Source organism: Nicotiana tabacum, chromosome 10, assembly GCF_000715075.1.
Source record: "Nicotiana tabacum cultivar K326 chromosome 10, ASM71507v2, whole genome shotgun sequence".
Taxonomy (NCBI): domain Eukaryota; kingdom Viridiplantae; phylum Streptophyta; class Magnoliopsida; order Solanales; family Solanaceae; genus Nicotiana; species Nicotiana tabacum.
This window is the reverse complement of record NC_134089.1, coordinates 76005263-76026171: the sequence shown is the minus strand read 5'-3', so window position 1 is coordinate 76026171 and position 20909 is coordinate 76005263. Positions and strand designations below refer to the sequence as shown.

Genomic DNA, 20909 nt, shown 5'->3' with positions numbered 1-20909 from the left:
CCGCGATCGCGAATCACGGGCCAATTTCTCCCATTTTACTCATTGCGATCGCGTCAAATTCCCCACGATCGCATAGCACACTATTGTAGCCACAAACCAGAAGCTAAAAATGGCCTAGAAATGGTCCGAAACCACCCGAAAACTCACCCGAGCCCCTCGGGACCCCGTCCGAACATACCAACAAGTCTCAAAACATAACACGGACTTACTCGAGGCCTCAAATCACATCAAACAACACTAAAAACATGAATCACACCCCCAATTCAAGCCTAATGAAACTAAGAAATTCTAACTTCTACATTCGATGCTGAAACCTATCAAATCACGTCAGATTAACCTCAAATTTTGCACACAAGTCACATTCAACATTACAGACCTACTCCACCTTCCGAAATCGGAATCTGATCCCGATATCAAAAAGTCAACTCCTGATCAAACTTCTCAAAAACCTTAAAATTTATAACTTTCGCCAAATGACCACGAAATGACATGCGGACCTGCAAATCCACTTCCGGACGCGCTCCCAATACTAGAATCACCATACAAATCTATTCCCAGACTCAAAATCCCAAACGGACATCGATAACATTGAAATGCACTTCAACCCAAATTTATGAAATTCTTCCGAAATACCAACTTTCCATAATAAGGACCAAAATGCTCCCGGGTCACCCAAAATATGATCCGGACATACGTCCAAGTTCAAAATCATCATACAAACATATTGGAACTTTTAAATCCTAATCCGAGGTCGTTTACTCAAAAGTCAAACCATGGTCAATTCTTCCAACTTAAAGCTTTCAAAATGAGAATTTTCTTTCCAAATCAACTCCGAACTTCCTGAAATTCAATTCCGACCACACGTACAAGTCATAATACCTGAAATGAAGCTGATCATAGCCTCAAACCGTCGAACGATGCGCTAGAACTCAAAACGACCGGTCAGGTCGTTACAGTGACAATATAAGGTGGGACTTATGTGCGTATTGCTTGTATGAGAACTATGTGATGCCACACAACATCATAAGGTGAGCAAAAGTGCGTGTAGCTATTTCGGAAAAACCATTTTCAAAACCTATTTAAATGTAAGGCTCACGCTGCGGTATAAAGAAAGATTGTGATTGAAATTGAGAAATGTGAGTACGAGGCAGTACCCCTGTCACGATTTTATTGTACATCGATATGTTGTTGTGATTCTTGTTGTTTATCTCATTTTGCAATGATTTTTAGTGGGAACTTTTCTTGTTGTTTTGGTATTTCTTGTTCTAGAAGTTGTTGTTCGTATATGATAATTGTGGTTCTCTTTAGTCGCTTCTTTTATGTTATTTTCCTGCTTAAATTCTGGTATTAGTTCCTGTTATTAACTTATTTTCGCATCAATTATTTCTCCGCCTTCCATTATTATTCGTTCTTATGGTTTCATAATGTTTATTTATATCCTAGTAAGTGTCTTGACCTGACCTCGTCACTACTATACCGAGATTAGGCTTAATACTTACTGGGTACCGTTATGGTATATGCATACTACATTTCTGCACATCTTTTTGTGCAGATCCAAGTACGTCTGCCCCTGCCGGACGCTAGAGTTGATTTGAGTAACTACTTTTGGAGACTTCAAGGTATACCTGCTCTACGCCTGCATGCCTTGGAGTCACATTCCCTTATTTTTACTTCATGTTGTATTTTCATTCAGACAGTGATGTAGTAGACACTCTAGTATTACTTTGTAGAACTTATGACTCGGTTCCACCGAATTTGGGGTAGTGTATTAATGAGATTCTATTTCATGATTTCATATCAGTTTGTCAGACTTGTTTTATTATTTTATTAATTATACCTCTCTAGTTGTTATCAAATGTTAGGCTTACCTAATCGTAGAGATTAAGTGCCATCACGACATCCTACGAAGGAAAATTGGGATCGTGACACTTGGTAGTTCGTTTAGCTTTGTAAATATTTATCTCACTATTTTGTTTTCCAAACAGTTATCGTTACAGACTTTAGTAAACATAAATGCCTTGCTTACTGCAAAAGTGATTTTAAGTCTGTTATAACAGGGTTCGCTCAATTGGTAGTAAGGGTTGAGAGCCAATCACATCTCATCTAGTTTGGGAGTGTGACAAGTTGCTATCAGAGCAACCATGTTTAAGGGTCACAGAAAGTCATGAACCATATCTTGCAGAGTCCAGCATATAAGTGTATAGGGCGCGAGATCTAGTACATGGTAGGCTATAGAATACATTGGGAAAATTTCCTTCTTTAATCCTTATCATTTTAAAATTCTAAAATAAATTTCAAAGTTGTACCAACTATGAAGCATCGACGTGAATACCAACCATGGCACAAGATTTTAGTTATGTCAGCAATTATAATTAAACGTCATTAACATGAGGAAAGACTTAAAATTTAATTAAAGTAAAGAAAAGATTTTGTACAGAAAATAAAATAAAATGGTCGAACGTATATATACATAACATAAAAGGGGAAAGGGCCAAATATAACCCTCTATTTTGGATATTGTCTATATTCAATTTCTGTTATACTATCCGATCAAATTTACCCCTACCAATAATAAACTTTTAAAAATTACCCCGTAGTCCGTCAGGTGGCCCAAAATCTCTCAAATTATTTAATTAAGTCACTTATTCTTCTTCTTGATCCACTATTTTTGAAATAATTGGCATTTATCTGCTTTTTTAATTGGACAAAAATAATAAGAGAAAGAAATATTAAAATAATATTGCAGTTAGTAAATAAAATATAGTAAATTGAAGAATCTAATTAGGTAGATTGTTTAAATTCTAAAAGTATTTACAACACCCCAGCTTTAATAAATTCGTAGCACCAAAGGTATGAAAACTTTGCAAGTGTTAGAGATAGAAGTTGGAGTTCCTTTGAGACTTTACATTGTCAAATTCAACTTTTGCTTAAATCAAATGCCTACGCATTATACACTCCTAAGTTAGTGATCGAACTCTACACTAACCATACAATAACAAAATATATTCGAATATTCATGTACATACATGATGAGCATATGCATATAACATACAATAAATAGAATCACTGAATTCTACTGTGTGTATATGGTTAAAAAATAAATAAAATTTTAAACCAATTCCAAACCCATTATCACAAGAAGAGAAGTGAGTGCATTGATAATTAAAAATATTCATGAATAATTTATATAGTCTAGTACCTTTAGCATTAACATCAGTAGTAATTTCTGAAAACAGTGGAGCGAAAAGAACAACAAGTGATTTAAATAAAAGAATTTTGGGAGATTTGGATTACCTAACAGATCAAGGAGTAATTTTTAAAAGTTTGTTGATGGTAGAGGTAAATTTAGTTGGATAATTTGCTGATGGTAGGGATAAATTTGGCTGAATAATATAACGGAGGTTAAATATAGACAATATCCAAAGTTAAATAGGTGTATTTGGCCCTTTTCCCAACATAAAGAGGAGTACTAGCAAAAAATTTCCGAGCCCAAAAAATCAAATATCATCATTTATTAATCGGTAAAGGGACAAAAACACCCCTCTGCTATTGAATATTATTTACAATTACCCTTAGTTATACTATTTGGCTAATTTAGCCCCTACTGTTGTACTATTGCCCATATGTATCTGTCACGACCCAAAATCCTAATCTGTCGTGATGGCGCCTAACGTGGTACTAGGCAAGCCCATATTCCAAAATATTTCCAACATTTAATAGAAAAATGAATCATAGTAGTTTTAAATAACAAAAGTTCTCATAAACGGGGTAGAAACCCAAAACATAACACGAAAACTCCCAAATCGGGGTGTCACTGAGTTCATGAGCACCTATACATTACAAGTATGGAAAATTAATGGCTATGAAAGTCTGTATCTAAATACAATAAGAGTAAAGATAGGGAAGGAGAAACAAGATCTGCGAAAACGCCGGGCTGCTACCTCGAAATCTCCAAACGGTCAACTGAGCAAAAGAAGTCAACACCCGCCGTGACCAGAAACACCTGGATCTGCACACGAAGCACAGGGTATTGCGTGAGTACAACCAACTCAACAAGTAACAAGACTAAATAAGGAACTGAAAGTAGTGACAAGCTCTGCAATTATAGTTTAGTTTCAGTAATTTTAACAAAGAAAAGTAGGCATGCTTTCAAGTTCGACAATTTTAGGTCAAATCAGTTACCTCAAGTCCAGTTAGTAAAATAGAATATAATATACTTCAGAAAGCTTTAGGATAGTGATATATGGTAGCTATGTGCAACAATAATAAAATCAAAAGCATCCTCTCAGAGCAACAATCACTCAATTTTTCTCAATACCTCAGCACTCGGCACTTGACACTCGCACTCAGTAGGTACTTGTGCTCACTAGAGTTGTGTACAGAATCCGAAGGGGCTCCTTTAGCCCAAACACTATAAACGACACAAACAACTCACGTGCTGCACGAACAACTCACGTGCTGTAGAATCAATATCTGAATCCACATGGACAACTCACGTGCTACAGTGAAACTATCTGGATCCACATGGACAACTCCCGTGCTATAGTGTCAGTATCTCATAATCAGGCCCTCGCCTCACTCAGTGATCAACCTCTCTTGTCTCTCGGGCTCTCAATAATCATTGAAATCAGCTTAAAATAGAAATAATATAATGTATCAACAAGGAACAATAGAGACTGAGGTATGATATGCAAGTAAATCTATGACTGAGTACAAATATCAATTAATAAGTCATTCAACAGGTAACACATCCTCTGTGGGTTTCTATAGTACCAACACATAGCCTAAACATGATTTCTAACATGATTTATAGTCAAATTTCTATAACACATGAGGAGAATACAACTAACAATAGGTTATTCAAATTCAGAGTTCCACAGAAATGATCTAGTCACAAATCCTATGGTGTATGCCCACACGCCCGTCACCAATTATGTGCGTCACCTCCAAACCAGTCACAAAACACATAATACGTGGTTTCATATTCTCAAAACCAGATTTGGAACTGTTACTTACCTCAATCCTAGCGAATCTCTACTCTAACACACATTTGCCTCGCAAATCGGCCTCCAAATGCCTCGAATCTAACCACAAACAATACGATATAACCAACACGGGCTAAAGGAATCAATTCCACAAGAAAATACGAAGTTATAATTCAAAATTCCAAATCGGCTCCAAGCCGGCCCCTGGGCCCACGTCTCTAAATCTTACAAAATTATAAAACCCGAAATCCCATTTAACCGCAAGTATAACCATACTAAATTCATATCCGACACCAAATTGTCATCCAAATCCCCAAAATTAACTCTCCAAATCCCTAGCCTCAAACCCCCAAATTACACATCAAAAACACATAAACTAGGTGGGAAAATCAATGGGGAACCAAGATTATTGATAAAAAACGAGCACAAGGGACTTACCTCAAGAATCTCCTCAAAAACCCTCTCAAAAATCACCTTGGACCGAGCTCAAAATTTTAAAATGAAGCCAAAATCGCGAACCCTTGCTTTTATATATTCTGCCCAGCCTTTTCGCTTCTGCGGTAATTTAGCCACTTCTGCGGCACCGCTTTTGCGGCCAACCTTCCGCATCTGCGGAAGTCTCTAATGCCGACCAACCACTTCTGTGGTCTCAAATCCCGTTTCTGCGGGTGCGTATCTGCGCAAAACATCCGCCTCTGCGGACCAGCCCCTCCAAACTCATTTTCGCTTCTGCGATCCCCACACGCATCTGCAGACACGCAGGTGCGAAAAGGTCCTCGCACCTGCGCCCTTTGCCTGCTTCCTTCTTGACCGCTTCTGCGGTTCCCTTCTTGCTTCTGCGAGCTCGCATCTGCAGTGCCTACTCCGTAGGTGCGATTACACCAGCTGCTGCAAATCTTCTGCAATTCTTTAAGTTTAAAACTTGATCCGTTAACCACCCAAAATCGACCTGAGGCCCCCGGGACGTCATTCAAATATACCAACAAGTCCCTAAACGTCATACAAACTTTGTCGAACCCTCAAATCACCTCAAACAACATCAAAACCACTAATCGCACATAGATTCAAGCCTATTGAACTTTGAAACTTCCAATTTCTACAACTGACGCCGAAACCTATCAAACCACATCCGATTGGCCCCAAACTTTGCACACAAGTAAAAAATGACAATACAGACCTACTCTAACTTTCGGAATCCCAATCCGACCCCGATATCAAAAATTTCACTCCTGGCAAAACTTCCCCAAAAATATTACACTTTCGCTATTTCAAGCCTAATTCCACTACGGACCTCCAAATTACAATTAGGATATGCTCATAAGTGCAAAATCACCCAACGGAGCTAATGGAACCATCAAAACTCCATTCTGGAGTCGTTTACATATAAGTTAACATCTGGTCAACTATTTCAACTTAAGCTTTCCATTATGAGACTAAGTGTCTCAATTCATTCTGAAATCCTTCCGGACCTGAACAGACTAACCCGGTAAGTCATATAACAGCTATAAAGAACATAAGGAGCAGTAAATGGGGGAACATGACTGCAACTCTCGAAATGACTGATCGGGTCGTTACATCCTCCCTCTCTTAAACAAACGTTTGTCCTCGAACGGGTCCAAAAACATACCTGGAGTCTCAAATAGGCATGGATATCTGCTCTACATCTACCACTCGGTCTCTCAAGTAACCTTCTCAATGGGGTGACCTCTCCACTGCACCTTCACTGAAGCTATATCCTTTGACTTCAACTTTCTAACATGTCGATCCAAAATGGCCACTGGCTCTACATCATAAGTCAAATCACCATCCAATTGAATCGTGCTGAAATCCAAAATATGAGATAGATCGCCGACATACTTCCAGAGCATAGAAACATGAAATACTGGATGCACACTGGACAAACTAGGCGCCATGACAAGCTTGTAAGCCACATCTCCAATCCTCTGAAGTTTCTCAAACGGCCCAATAAACCGAGGGCTCAACTTGCCCTTCTTCCCAAACCTCATAACACCCTTCATGGGTGAAACCTTCAGCAGAACCTTCTCCCCAACCATGTAAGAACCATCACAAACCTTCCTGTCGATATAGCGTTTTGGTCTAGACTGCACCATGCGAAGCCAATCCTGAATCAATTTAACCTTGTCCAAACATCCTGAACCAAGTTAGTACCCAATAGCCTATCCTCACCCGGCTCAAACCAACCCACCAGAGATCTACACAGTCTCTCATACAAAGCCTCATACAGAGCCATCTGAATGCTCGACTGGTAGTTGTTGTTGTAGGCAAACTCCACGAGCGGCAGAAACTCATCCCATGAACCCCTAAAATTAATGACATAAGCGCATAGCATGTCCTCCAATATCTGAATAGTGCGCTCGGATTGTCCGTCCGTCCGAGGGTGAAATGCTGTACTCAACTCAACCTGGGTGCCCAACTCTCGCTGCACGGCTCTCCAGAATTGCAATGTAAACTATGTGCACCGATCTAAAATGAAGGACATTGGCACACCATGAAGGCGAACAATCTCTCGGATGTAAATCTCAGCCAACCACTCTGAAGAATAAGTAGAACCAATAGGAGTGAAGTGCGAGGACTTGGTCAGCCGATTCACAATCACCCAAATAGTATCGAACTTCCTCGAAGTCCTTGGGAGCCCAACACAAAATCCATGGTGATCTGCTCCCACTACCATTTTGGAATCTCTAGCCTCTGAAGTAATCCACTCGGTCTCTAATGCTTATATTTCACCCGCTGACAGATAAGGCACCGAGCTACCAACCCCACTATATCCTTCTTCATTTTCCTTCACCAACAGTGCTGCCTCAAGTCCTGGTACATCTTCGCGACACCCGAATGAATAGAATACCATGAACTGTGGGCCTCTTCAAGAATCAACTCACGTAGCCCATCCACATTAGGCACACATATCCGGCCATGCATCCTCAACACACCATTATCTCCAATAGTCACATCTCTGGCATCACTGAGCTTAACCTTTTTCTTGAGAACAAGCAAATGAGTATCATCATACTAGCGCTCTCTAATGCGATCAAATAAAGGCGACCGAGAAACCACACAAGCTAGAACCCGACTGGGCTCCGAAACATCTAATCTCACAAACTGATTGGCCAAGTCCTGAACATCAACGACAAGAGGTCTCTGGCCAAAAGGAATGAATGCAAGACTACCCATACCCACTGCCTTCCTACGCAAGGCATCGACCATCACATTGACCTTTCTCGGATGATACATAATAGTGATATCATAGTCCTTTAGTAGCTCCAACCATCTCCGCTGCCTCAAATTTAGATCCTTCTGTTTGAACAAGTGTTGGAGGCTCCAATGATCTGTAAATACCTCACAAGACCCACCATAGAGATAGTGCCTCCAAATCTTTAATGCATGAACAATGGAAGCCAACTCCAAATCATGAACATGGTAGTTCTTCTCATGAGTCTTCGACTAGTGTGAAGCATAAGTGATCATTCTACCCTCCTGCATCAAGACACACCCAATACCAATCTGAGAAGTATCAGAATACACTATATAAGAGCCTGAAGCGGAAAGCAAAACTAAAACTAAAGATGTGGTCAAGGCAGTCTTGAGCTTCTAAAAACTCTCCTCACACTCATCCGACCACCTGAAAGGAGCTCCCGTTTGGGTTAATTTGGTCAAGGGCGATGCAATAGACAAGAAACCCTGCACGAAGCGACAGTAATAACTAGCCAACCTAAGAAGCTCCGAATCTCCGTAGCTGAGGATGGTCTAGGCTAACTCTAAACCGCCTCTATCTTCTTCGGATCCACCCGAATCCCTTATGGGATACCACATGCCTCAAGAACGCCACAGAACTGAGCCAAAATTCACACTTGGAGAACTTGGCATAAAACTTCTCCCCCCTCAATCGCTGCAACACAACCCTCAAATGCTGGGCATGCTCCTCCCGGCTACGAGAGTACACCGTTATATCATCAATGAAAACTATGACAAACAGATGCATGAACGCTGCTGGGGAGTTGGTCAGCCCAAAATATAACACAAGGAACTCATAATGACCATAACGGGTCCTGAAAGTTGTCTTTAGAATATTTGAGTCCCAAAACTTTAACTGGTGATACCCAGACCTCAAATCAATCTTAGAGTATACCCTCGCTCCCTGAAGCTAGTCAAATAGATCATCAATGCGCGGCAACAGATACTTGTTTTTGATTGTAACTTTGTTCAATTGTCTATAATCAATGCGCATGTGCATGGTACCATCCTTCTTCTTCACAAATAGAACTGGTGCACCCCAAGGTGACACACTAGGCCCAATAAACCCCTTATCAAGAAGTTCCCGAAGCTACTCCTGCAACTCTTTCAACTCAGTCGGTGCCATACGGTACGAAGGAATAGAAATAGGCTGATTGTACGGAACCAAGTCAATATCCCTGTCAGGTGCCATGCCCGACAGATCTGTAGGAAATACATCCGAAAAATCTCGCACTATCGGAACAGAATCAATAGTAGGGGTATTAGCACCAACATACCTCACAAAGGCCAAATAAAATAAACAACCCTTACCAACCATCCACTAGGCCATCAAATATGAAATCACTCTACTAGGAACATAGTCTAGAGAACCTTGCGTCTCAATCTGTGGCAACCTCGACATCGCCAGCGTAACAGTTTTAGCATGACAATCCAAAATAGCATGACATGGAGACAACTAATCCATACCAAGATCACGTTGAAATCAACCATATTGAGTAATAAGAGATCAACTCTAGTCTCTAGACCCCCAATGTTCACTACACATGACCGATATACATGGTCTACAATAATAGTATTGCCCACCGCTGTAGATATGTGAACAGATAAAACTAGAGACTTACGAGGCATATCTAGATAATAAACAAAATACGATGATACATACGAATAAGTGGAACCAGGGTCAAATAATACATAGGCATCCATGTGGCATACTGAGACAATACCTGTGATCACAACATCTGAAGCAATGGCATCTGGTTTGGGGGAAAGAGCATAGAATTAGGCCTAACCGCCACCTGATCGTCCTTCCCCTCTAGGGCAACCTCGAGTAGCCCGAGCCCCACCCCGAGCTGACAGAGTGGGTGGTGCAGCTGCTGGTGCTGGTGCCATCAGCCGAGATCTCTACTGTGGAGCCCCACTCAATAACCTAGGGCAATCTCTCTTTATATGACCAAGATCTCTGCACTCGAAACAACCCTTCCTCTAACGGAACTACTGCTCCTGATACCTCGAGGAACTACCTGTAGAAACCTGAGCGGACGAGGCATGGTGAGAACTCTACGCTGGTAGTGCACTGAATGAAGACTGGCCTGAGCAAGTACTGTAAGATTCGTTGCTAATTTCTGCACCACAATGAGCTGAACGAGCCGTCTGAGTGGGCCTATAAGGACGACCCCAGCTAGGTAGGACTGCCCCTAGAAGGTATACCATCAAAATCACTCGACCCTTGAGGCCTCTCTCTCACCATGCTCCAAGCTACAAACCATCCTTATCTGCCGAGCAATGTCGGCCACCTCATCAAAAGTAGCATTAGATACCCTCTCCCTAGTTATAAGCAATCAGAGCTAATATGCGAAGCCATTAATGAACCTCCTAATCTTCTCCCTATTAGTGGGAACCAACCAAACTACATAACGGGCCAACTTAGAAAACCTCATCTCGTACTGCATCACAGACATGCCATCCTGATGTAGCTGTTAAAACTGTCTACGCAACTCCTCTCTGTGGGACCGGGGCACGAACTTCTCCAAGAAGAGAATAGAGAATTCCTGCCATGTAAGTGGTGCTACACCGACCGACCTATACCTCTCATAAGCCTCCCACCATTTGGAGGTAGCCCCAGTGAATTGAAAAGTAGTAAACGAGACCCCACTGGTCTCCAAAATACCTATTTTACGAAGAATCCTCTAACACTTGTCCAAGAAATCTTGGGCATCCTTAGACTCTACCCCAGTAAAAGATGGAGGTTGGAGCCTGCCAAACCTCTCTAATCTCCTATGCTCATCATCAGTCATAACAAGGACCATATGGGCTTGAGCAGCTGTAACCGACTGGGCTGGTAGTGCCCCCGATGTCTAGAGTCCCTGCATCACCTACTCTGGTGTGTGGGTGGCGGGAGTCTGAATACCTCCCCCGGCCTGAGAAGTGGCTGTTGCGGTAGGAATAGAGACCTCCTGAGCAAGACAGGTGCACACGGTCAGAATCTGAGCTAAGGCCTCTTGAAGGCCTAGAATCACAATGGGCACAGCTGGTGCCTGAGATGGCCCTACTGGCTCAACTGTATCTGGTACCTGCTCCTAAGTTGGAGTGATTGGTGGGTTTGCAGGTACGACCCTAGCTGCTGTACGAGCTGCACCTCTGCCCCTACCGCAACCTCGACCTCTCGCGGCCATAACTAGTGGTACTGGTGGCTGTCCATCATGTCTGGTAGCACGTGTCCTCACCATCTGTAAGAGAATAAAATAACAGATGTTTAGTCACCGGAATCAACAAATCCGCACGACAAGAATACAAGAACATGAAGTTTTCTAAGGGTTCGACAGCTTCTCGAAGATAAATATGTGACTGAGTACAAGTAGCAATTAACAGGTATCACGGGCCTATGTGGGTCCCTACAGTACCAACACATAGCCTAAACATGATTTCTAGCATGATTTGTAGTCAAATTTCTATAACAAATGAGGAGCATATAGCTAACAACAAGTTATTCAATTTTAGAGTTCCACGGAAAAGATCAAGTCACAATTCCTACGGTGTACGCCCACATACCTGTCACCAAGAATGTGCGTCACCTCCAAACCAGTCACAAGATATATAATACATGGTTTCATATCCTCAGAACCAGATTTAGAACTGTTACTTACCTCAATCCGAGAAACTCTCTACTCCGACACACTTTTGTCTCGCAAATCGGCCTCCAAATGCCTCGAATATAACCACAAAAAATACGATACAATCAACACGGGCTAAAGGAATCAATTTCACAAAAAAATACGAAGTTATAATTTAAAATCAGAAATCTGCTCCAAGTCGGCCCCGCTTACGTCTCAAAATCTAACAAAAATCACAAAACCCGAAAGTCCATTCAACCACGAGTCTAACCATACCAAATTCATCAAAATAGGACACCAAATCGTCATCCAAATCCCCAAAATCAACTCTCCAAATCCCTAGCCTCAAACCCCTAAATTACATCTCAAAACATACAAACTAGGTGGAAAAATCAATGGGGAAACAAGATTATTGATAAAAAACGAGCACAAGGATTTTTGAGACTCAATCCCAGCAGCCATGCAGAATTCTTTTCCTACATGGCGGGATGATTGTTGGATCAAGATAATTAGAATATCGATTTTAGATTACAGATGCTTATTTAACCCAAAGGATTCTTGTGATTAACAGTTTCTCTGTGAAAATACACGATTCTAACTCAAGTAAAAACTCCATTTTATTCCAATTTAGAACCATAACATGTCCAAAATGTCAAGACGAGAAACATGAAAAGAAATTCTCTGTTAATAAAAAAGATGTACTAAGAAAAACATTGGGGCCTGCAACCAAAAAAAAGGAGAAGAGGGGTAGGACCCTTAACAACGGTTATGCCAAAATTATTCTTTTGTCTCTTCTATGATGTCGCCCCTTGAACACTAGGAAGAAAAAAAATACGAAAAGTGGATGCAACTTATATTGTAACAAAATCTTTCTCCAAATAGGCAAATACATAAATTACCATAATTGGTGGAAGTTGAAACATTAAGGCATATGTCTTCTGAGAAGTGAGACACAATGCATTCGTTAATTCTCAAACAACACTTGGATTCTCAAATTTGTTTATTTAAACCTCAAGAATCTTCTTAAAAGACCTCTCAAATATTGCCTTGGACCGAGCTCAAAATGTTAAAATGAAGCCAAAATCGCAAACCTTGCTTTTATACATTCTGTCCAGCCTTTTCGCTTCCGCGGTCATTTAGCTGCTTTCGCTGCACCGCTTTTGCGGCTAACCTTCCGCATCTGCGGAAGTCTCTAATGCCAACCTACCTCTTCTACAGTCTCAAATTCCGCTTCGGCGGTTGCGCATCTGCGTAAAACGTCCGCTTCTACGAACCAGCCTTTCCAAACTCACTTCCGCTTCTGCGATCCCCACACGCATCCGCGGACACGCAGATGTGAAAAGGTCCTCGCACCTGCGACCTCTGCCTGCTTCCTTTTTGACCGCTTCTGCGGTCCCCTTCTCGCTTCTACGATCTCACATCTGCGGTGCCCATTTCGCAATACGATTACACCAGCTGCTGCAAATCTTCAGCAATTCTTTAAGTCCAAAACTTGATCCGTTAACCCCCCGAAATTGACCCGAGGCCTCCAGTACCTCAACCAAACATACCAAAAAGTCCCAAAATATCATACAAACTTAGTCGAACCCTCAAATCACCTCAAACAACATCAAAAATACGAATCGCATATAGATTCAAGCCTAATGAACTTTAAAACTTCCAATTTCTACAACCGACACCGAAACCTATCAAACCACGTCCGATTGACCCCAAACTTTGCACAAAGGTCACGAATAACACTAAGGACCTACTCCAACTTCCAGAATCCTAATCCGATTCCGATATCAATAAGTACACTCCCGGTCAAGCTTTCTCAAAAAAAGTAACTTTCGCCATTTCAAGCCTAATTCCACTATGGACCTCCAAATCACAATCCCGACACGCTCCTAAGTCCAAAATCATCCAATGAAGCTAAAGGAACCATCAAAACTCTATTCCAGAGTCGTTTACATATAAGTCAATATCCGGTCAAGCATTTCAACTTAAGCTTTCCATTATGAGACTAAGTGTCTCAATTTATTTCGAAATCCGTTTGGACCTGAACCGACTAACTCAGTAAGTCATATAATAGTTATAAAGCACATAAGAAGTAGTAAATGGAGGAACGAGGCTACAACTCTTAAAATGACAGGCTGGGTCGTTACAGTACCCCTCAGTCAACGGAGGAGACACGTGGCAGGCGTAGAAGCCATTTTAATACTCAACTCTTATTTTAACTTAAACTCGACCCTTTATCCATACCCAACCCCTTACTATCCGAATCAAAACCCCCATACCTAAATAAGAAACCCTCCATTGTTGCATCCGCTACACCTCTCTTTCAATTGTTGTCAAGAACAAATAATTTTTTATTCCATAATTTAAAAACTAAATAAAGAATCTGACAGTAAAAATTACAAAAAATAGAAAGGAAAAAAACAACAATCTGAAGAATGGTAATCTTCAAGACTCCATGAAGAGAGGGGGAAGATGCATTAACCATAAGATTCTCATTTTCTAATGAGAAATCAACACGACTATTAAGTTCATTCACTTCAAAGTCCATATTTCACTCTGTTTTATCAACATTTACTACACCAAAAGTATAAATGTAAATCTGTGAAGATCTGAATTTGATTTTAATTGGGTGGCTTCTTGGTAAAGAGGTTCTCAACAAAAGTGGGGGTGATAGAATGGAGCAGTAGATCAAAAGGATTAAATCTAATCGTTGTTGGCAACTTTTTAGAGTGGTAATGGGTGAAAAAGGTGAGTTCTTTCTCAGTGGTGATTATGGAGGTGAGCCGAAGGGGTAAGGGAGGTGATGGTGGAGAAGAGGGCACACCTATTAAAATAAATAGTTTTCCCACTCATCAAATACTGCTATGTAATAATATTTTTCTGTAACAGATAAAGTTTCTTCTATGTAGCATGAGTAGTATTAGCTACCTAAGGTCGCGTCTAGACTTTAATACTCCATCTAAGCAAAATCCAACCATGATTCTTCGTACTTTTTCAGTTGTGCCTCTGATATAGGATATAAAGGAATCTCATTAGCAGTCTCTCCAAGGTTGGCGTTGAACATAGCTACATCCAATATGGCCATACATTATTTCATTATCTGCTAACAAACGAGCTTCGTCGGTAACATAACAAGAAAATAAATCCAGATGAAGGAATGTAGAATAAGGATATATTTTTAGGGTTGGGTATTAGGCCGGGTGATCCGGATGCTCTAAATTATAAGGGTTTTTGCCTTGATTTTCTTACCATAATTGCTTTTACTTTTCCTAAAAGGAAAATATAATTCTCTTTCATATTTGGTTATTTCTTGTATTGGGGGAAAGTTTTTGGACATCTATAAATTGAAGACATTATTCTCACAACTAGAACATACAATAGTATCCACAATATAGTCGTTTAAAGAGTTTTGTTTAAGGGGAGAATTTTCTTTCATTAAGATCTTATTTTTTCTTTTCATACATAGGACAATTGGCTAAATCATATTTTTATGCATATTTTAATATATTTTTCTTTGTGTCTGATTTATCATCGTCCAAGGTTTGCAACTATTAGGTTTAGCATGACGCCCTATTATTTTCGATCCCTACAAGTGATATCAGAGCCAATGATTGAAGTGAAATTGAAGACATATTCAAGGCGAGTTCAGATCAAACAACAACCAATTTGTCAATAATGAAGTTTTTTATTAACAAAAAAAATGTCAAAAATACTACACGCGAAGATAAAATTTTCAACCAATAATACTGTTGTTGCATATATATAAAACTAAAAATCATTTTTAACCCTGCAAAGGTCTCACTTTTAACCCTGCAAAGGGCTACTAAAACTTTTAACCCGAAAAGACTACAATACTTTTAAACCGCAAGGGTTCTATTTTTAAAACACGTCAAGCAACAGTGATGAAGATAATGCATGTGAAGAAGGTGAATCAAATATTATCCAAAAATCAGGCCAAAATGGGAGATTTGTTAGGGTTTTTTGCCCTGATTTTCTTACCATATTTAAGTTTATTTTTCTCTTAAAAGAAAGTCAAAGTATTATCATAATTATTGTTGCTTTTCCTGAAAGAAAAATCTAATTCTCTTTCATATTTGGTTATTTCTTGTCTTGAGGTAATTTTTTTGGACATCTATAAATTGAAGACATCCTTCTCACAAGTAGAACATACAATAATATCTACAATATAGTCGTTTAAAGAGTTTTGTTTAAGAGGAGAATTTTCTTTCAATAAGATCTTATGTTTTCTTTCATGTATAGGTTAATTGGTCAAATCATATTTTTATGCATATTTTAGTATATTTTTCTTTGTGTATGGTTTATCGTCGTCCAATGTTTACAACTATTAACTTCCGCATGACGCCTGTTATTTTCGATCTCAACACAAATGGCTTCTAAGCCTGCCATGTGTCTCCCCCATTAAATGAGGGATATATATGGCTAATAGTAAGATGACAGGAACTAAATTATCCAAATAATATAATGAACAGTAATTGTAAACAACTTAATAGTAAAGAAATATTTTTGACTCTTCTCTGTTAATTAATCCTAAAGCCTCTCCATCGGTTGATGTCATATCAATTAGAGACTCTTCAACGGTCTCCATCTCATAACTCCCAATTTAGTGCGCTTCCTTCTCTAACTAACTATATATACATACCACGTCTTAACCCCAAAAGGTCAGACATGACTTTACTGTTGAATAAGGGGAAAAAAAGACCTAGTTGTCTAATAAAATAAGAAAAACCGGAAAACTCGGATCGAAGAAACAAAATTTTAGCTGATAACAATGGAGTAAATTCTTATCTTATTTGGTAAAAGAAACAATATCATTTCAAAATAGCTCCATCAATCTCTCACAATAAAAGAATTCAAAAAAACATTAAAGTTTTTTTTTGGGTATAACCCTCCAGCATCCGGCACCCACTAACTTGAATAATTCGCGCGATGTAGAGTCCACTAAAAATGGAAGCGCTCTCAATCAGAATATATTTCGTTCTCAGAATTTGCACTTGAAATCTTTAGGCGAAGGAATAACATCCCTATACATTTAAGAATTGTTTGTTAGGTTATGAACCAAGCAGTGACGAATGTAGTATGTTGACAGCGTGTGCAGATACTGCCCTTGACCAATGGTGGCTCTACATAATATGGGGCCTAAAGCAAAAATAAAAAGGGAGGCCTTAAATTTTTTTAAAATCTTTTTTTACTCTTATAGTTTATCGAATTTCTGAAGAGGTTATAATTAGTTTTAATTATTGCCAGTGTCTTAACAATTTGTTTAACTTCTCTCATGTTTCATGTTGAACTTTATTGATCTGGTTTTGAGAAACTTTTTCAACCGAGACAACTAATATAGAAATTGTTAACGGTAATTGAATTAACACTATCTGATCGAGTTTGCCAATTAGAGTATTCTTCTACTTATACAGTTTCTCTTAGCACTTTTAATTCTAAATATAAGTGAAAACAAATAATACTGTAGTAACTACTATATTTCAAGAGTCATTCAATGTTAAGTACGAATTTTAATAGTTACTTTTCAAATTAGCTTGAAAAATGTCCGCAAAGGTACTCAAAGAATTAAGAAAAATTATACTAAACTAACATCGTAAGAAGATCGATTAAAGTTAGGATAAATTAAAGACAAGAAACAATTAATAACTAGAATTTAAAATGTGTTAAACTTTTAACTATAACTATTTTAACCAAATAATTTAAAAATTCCATCAGAATACATAATTATATATATATATATATATATATATATATATATATATATATATATATATATATATATATATATATATAGAGAGACCTAAGTATTTTGGGGGTGTAAGGCCAATGGCTTAGTGGCCTTAGGCTTCGGCCGTGCCCTTGACTTAAACTCAAATATATAACTGAACTTTTTCAAAAAAGAGTAAATATATGTTAAATTAAGCTCGCAAACATTGCCATAAATTAGCATGTAGTATAATGACACTTCAAATTGACTTAGCTTAAAATCCTAAATCGCATATATGTTTTTTTTTTCTTTTCAAGAAACTATTAAAAGGAGAATCTTGGGAAGTGCTATGTTTTGGATATAAAACATCATATTAGAGTCAAATACAAACAGAAACCTTGCATGGTTTACTCTATCATAAAATGAGAACTATTGGGATGATATCACTTCCACTCAAATTTACTAGGAATGTTTGACTATCTGAGACCTCCTTTCTGAAGACTTGTAAGCATTGATAATTGCCGCAGAGAAAGAGAAAAAAAGAATAGGAAAGAATAAGGTTGGAATTTCATGAATTGACGTAAGAATAAGCTGTCAAGCGGAGCAGCATAGAGTTTGTAAGCATATACTAAAATCTTGACGGACTGTTTTTTTTGGTTTCTCCGGTGTCCGATATTCATATTGGGGCCAGACTAAATCCGGATATGCGCCGGGAAGTCCCACATTGTGGGGTAAAGCGCTCCCTAACAAAGGCGATTCCATACCCAGGGGCTCGAATCCGAGACCTCTGGTTAAGGATGAAGGAGTACTTACCACTCACCACAACCCTTATTGATATCTGGATGGACTGTTAGAATAACTACAAAACGAAACAAGAATAATTAATCTAAATAGCCGCACATCCAATAGTTTAAATTAAAAATAATTAATAAATATATAATATAAATATAATTCATATATATAATAAATAGTATATAGTATATGTATATTAGTTAGGAAAAGGACACAATGAATCCACCCAATTATTTATGTAAAGATATGCAAGGCCCACGAGAAAATGCAAAATTTTGTAAAATACTAAGGTAACCAAATTTTTTGAATTCCTTTTATTTAAACTGCAATTAAAACTCTGAATCTGATACTCCATTTAATAGCAGTACCACTATATTAATTTTTTTTTTAATACGTTAGTAGATGGGACCTTCTGATCCTACTGAACGTGTATTTAATTCAGTTACTTATAAAATATAACGTGTATATGTGATATATAAATATAGAATACCCCACCAGTCAACTTCTTTTAATTACCACTCCTTTAGAATCATATGTTTTGAACAACAAACTCTGCCTAGCATTAATTGCCTTCCACAATAACAAAGTAATAGTAGTAGTTTTTACAAATTTATGGGACACTCTTTTTTTATCATGAGTTCTAAAAAAATGATAACTTTTTATATATAAAAATAATTAAATTTTAAACTTTCCGTTATATCCAAAGTTGATAATGTTTTATGGCTTGTTTTAGATATAAATTTTGAAATATTTTTATCTTCGTTTTAAAAATTTATATTCAATCAAATACTGTCACATAAAATAAAACGGGATAAAGAACTCGATTTCATATTCAGATTCACAGCCAACAGTCACAACCTAACATAACTAACCACCAAAGGATGTGGTGCAGTGCATGAGACTGCTCTTCCCTTAACCAGAGATCTCGAGTTCGAGTCCTGGATATGAAAAAATCATTGGTAGGGAGCTTCCCCCGAATGAGGCCCTACGCGGCACGAATCCGGATATAGTCGAACTCTAATGCGGAGACCGAACACCGGGTGGGAAACCAAAAAAAAAAAAAACACCAACATAGCTAGAAGAAGAAAAAACCAAAACCCAAAAACAAAAAAAGGAAAAGGAAAAAGAAAAAGGCCTCATAAATTTATACCATCAAAATTAAACCACCTATTCAAATTTCAAGAGTTAGTTCTCCTCTCTCATTGAACAAAAGAATGAAAAAAATGAAGCTCTCTTCTCTCTTCAAGACCTCATCAGAAAGTAGTTCATCTTATTCTCCATGGCCATGGCCACTGCCAGCTTGTGGCAAACCTAAAACCCTATCTTTTAGAGCAGAAGAAAACATTTTCAAGACCCTAAACTCTACTTATCAGCTTGATGACATGACTAGTTATAGTCTTGATCATGAGTTCTTCAGTGAATCTGAAAGAAGCTTTTCTAATACTACCATTGATGGTTCAGAGCTCTCTATTGGCCATCATGATTCCATAGAGACAGTAATCAGAGGGCTGAGATTAGAGAAAGAGAGGCTATTTTTTGAGCCAGAAAAGACAAGTTCTATTATTCTTGAAGAAACCAACAAGAATATTAATGAAGAAGAAGAAGGTAATTTTGTTCCATTGTTCAAGGAGAGTACTGTTGTAATGGCATTGGATTCAAAGGATCCTTTTGTGGATTTTAGAAAATCAATGGAGGAAATGGTGGAAGCTCATGAGATTCAAGATTGGGAGAATCTTGAAGAGCTTTTGACTTGTTATTTGAAGGTTAATTGCAAAAGTAACCATGGTTATATTGTTGGTGCTTTTGTTGACTTATTGGTTAGTCTTGCTTTTACTAGTGAGAATATTGATAATGGTGCTTCTTCTTCGTGTGCAATAATGGCCACTATTGTTGAGGAAAATTGTTTATCTTCAACAATTACTAGCCATTCTTTCACATCTCCATTGTCATTTTGTTCTTCTACTTCATCTACTACTAGTACTAGTGCTTGTTTGTCCTTGTTATTAGAAGAAGCTGAGATTATTCAGCAAAATGTTGATAGCAGCAGTGCTTCATCCTCTCATATTTGATTGGAACAATGAAAATGAGAAGGGAAAAAAAAAATGGAAATATATGTATATTAGTGGAGTACTACTTTTTAACTTCTATAAAGTTATTGTTGACTCTGTTTTTCTTTTTCTCTTTTGAGTAATAATGTAGTTGTTATGTCTTGTTGTTGTGTAGTTAGCAAGTGCATTAAACTTCTAACACATTCATCTATATCACCTTCAAACCTTTTCATGACACATTGATATGACATAGTATTGCATCTTATCCCACTTTATTTGATTTATTATATGAAGTTGAGGGTTCAAATCAATAGTTTCATATACTCTTATAAGCAAAAACAATCTCTTGCATAAATGTAGGGTAAGACTGTGTACAATAGATCCTCGTGGTCCAGCCCTTCCCCAAACCTCGTGCATAGCGACAGTTTAGTGCGGGCTGCCCTTTTATACTCTTATAAGCAACAAATGTTAATGGGAAATATTGTACAAGAAACCCAAT

The 20909-nt window shown here is 38.4% G+C and overlaps 1 protein-coding gene across 1 annotated transcript; it reads left to right on the top strand.

Annotated features, from left to right (window-relative positions):
• Nucleotides 1-19521: 19521 nt before the first annotated feature.
• Nucleotides 19522-20541, top strand: LOC107813549 (transcription repressor OFP15). The gene has a single exon (XM_016638829.2). It carries the CDS (start codon nucleotides 19577-19579, stop codon nucleotides 20429-20431), a length of 855 nt encoding a protein of 284 aa, XP_016494315.1. The 5' UTR covers nucleotides 19522-19576; the 3' UTR covers nucleotides 20432-20541.
• The last annotated feature ends 368 nt before the right edge of the window (nucleotides 20542-20909 follow it).

Excerpts from the sequence above, each read along its gene's own strand:
- LOC107813549 (XM_016638829.2), top strand. The coding sequence starts at position 19,577 with ATGAAAAAAATGAAGCTCTCTTCTCTCTTCAAGACCTCATCAGAAAGT.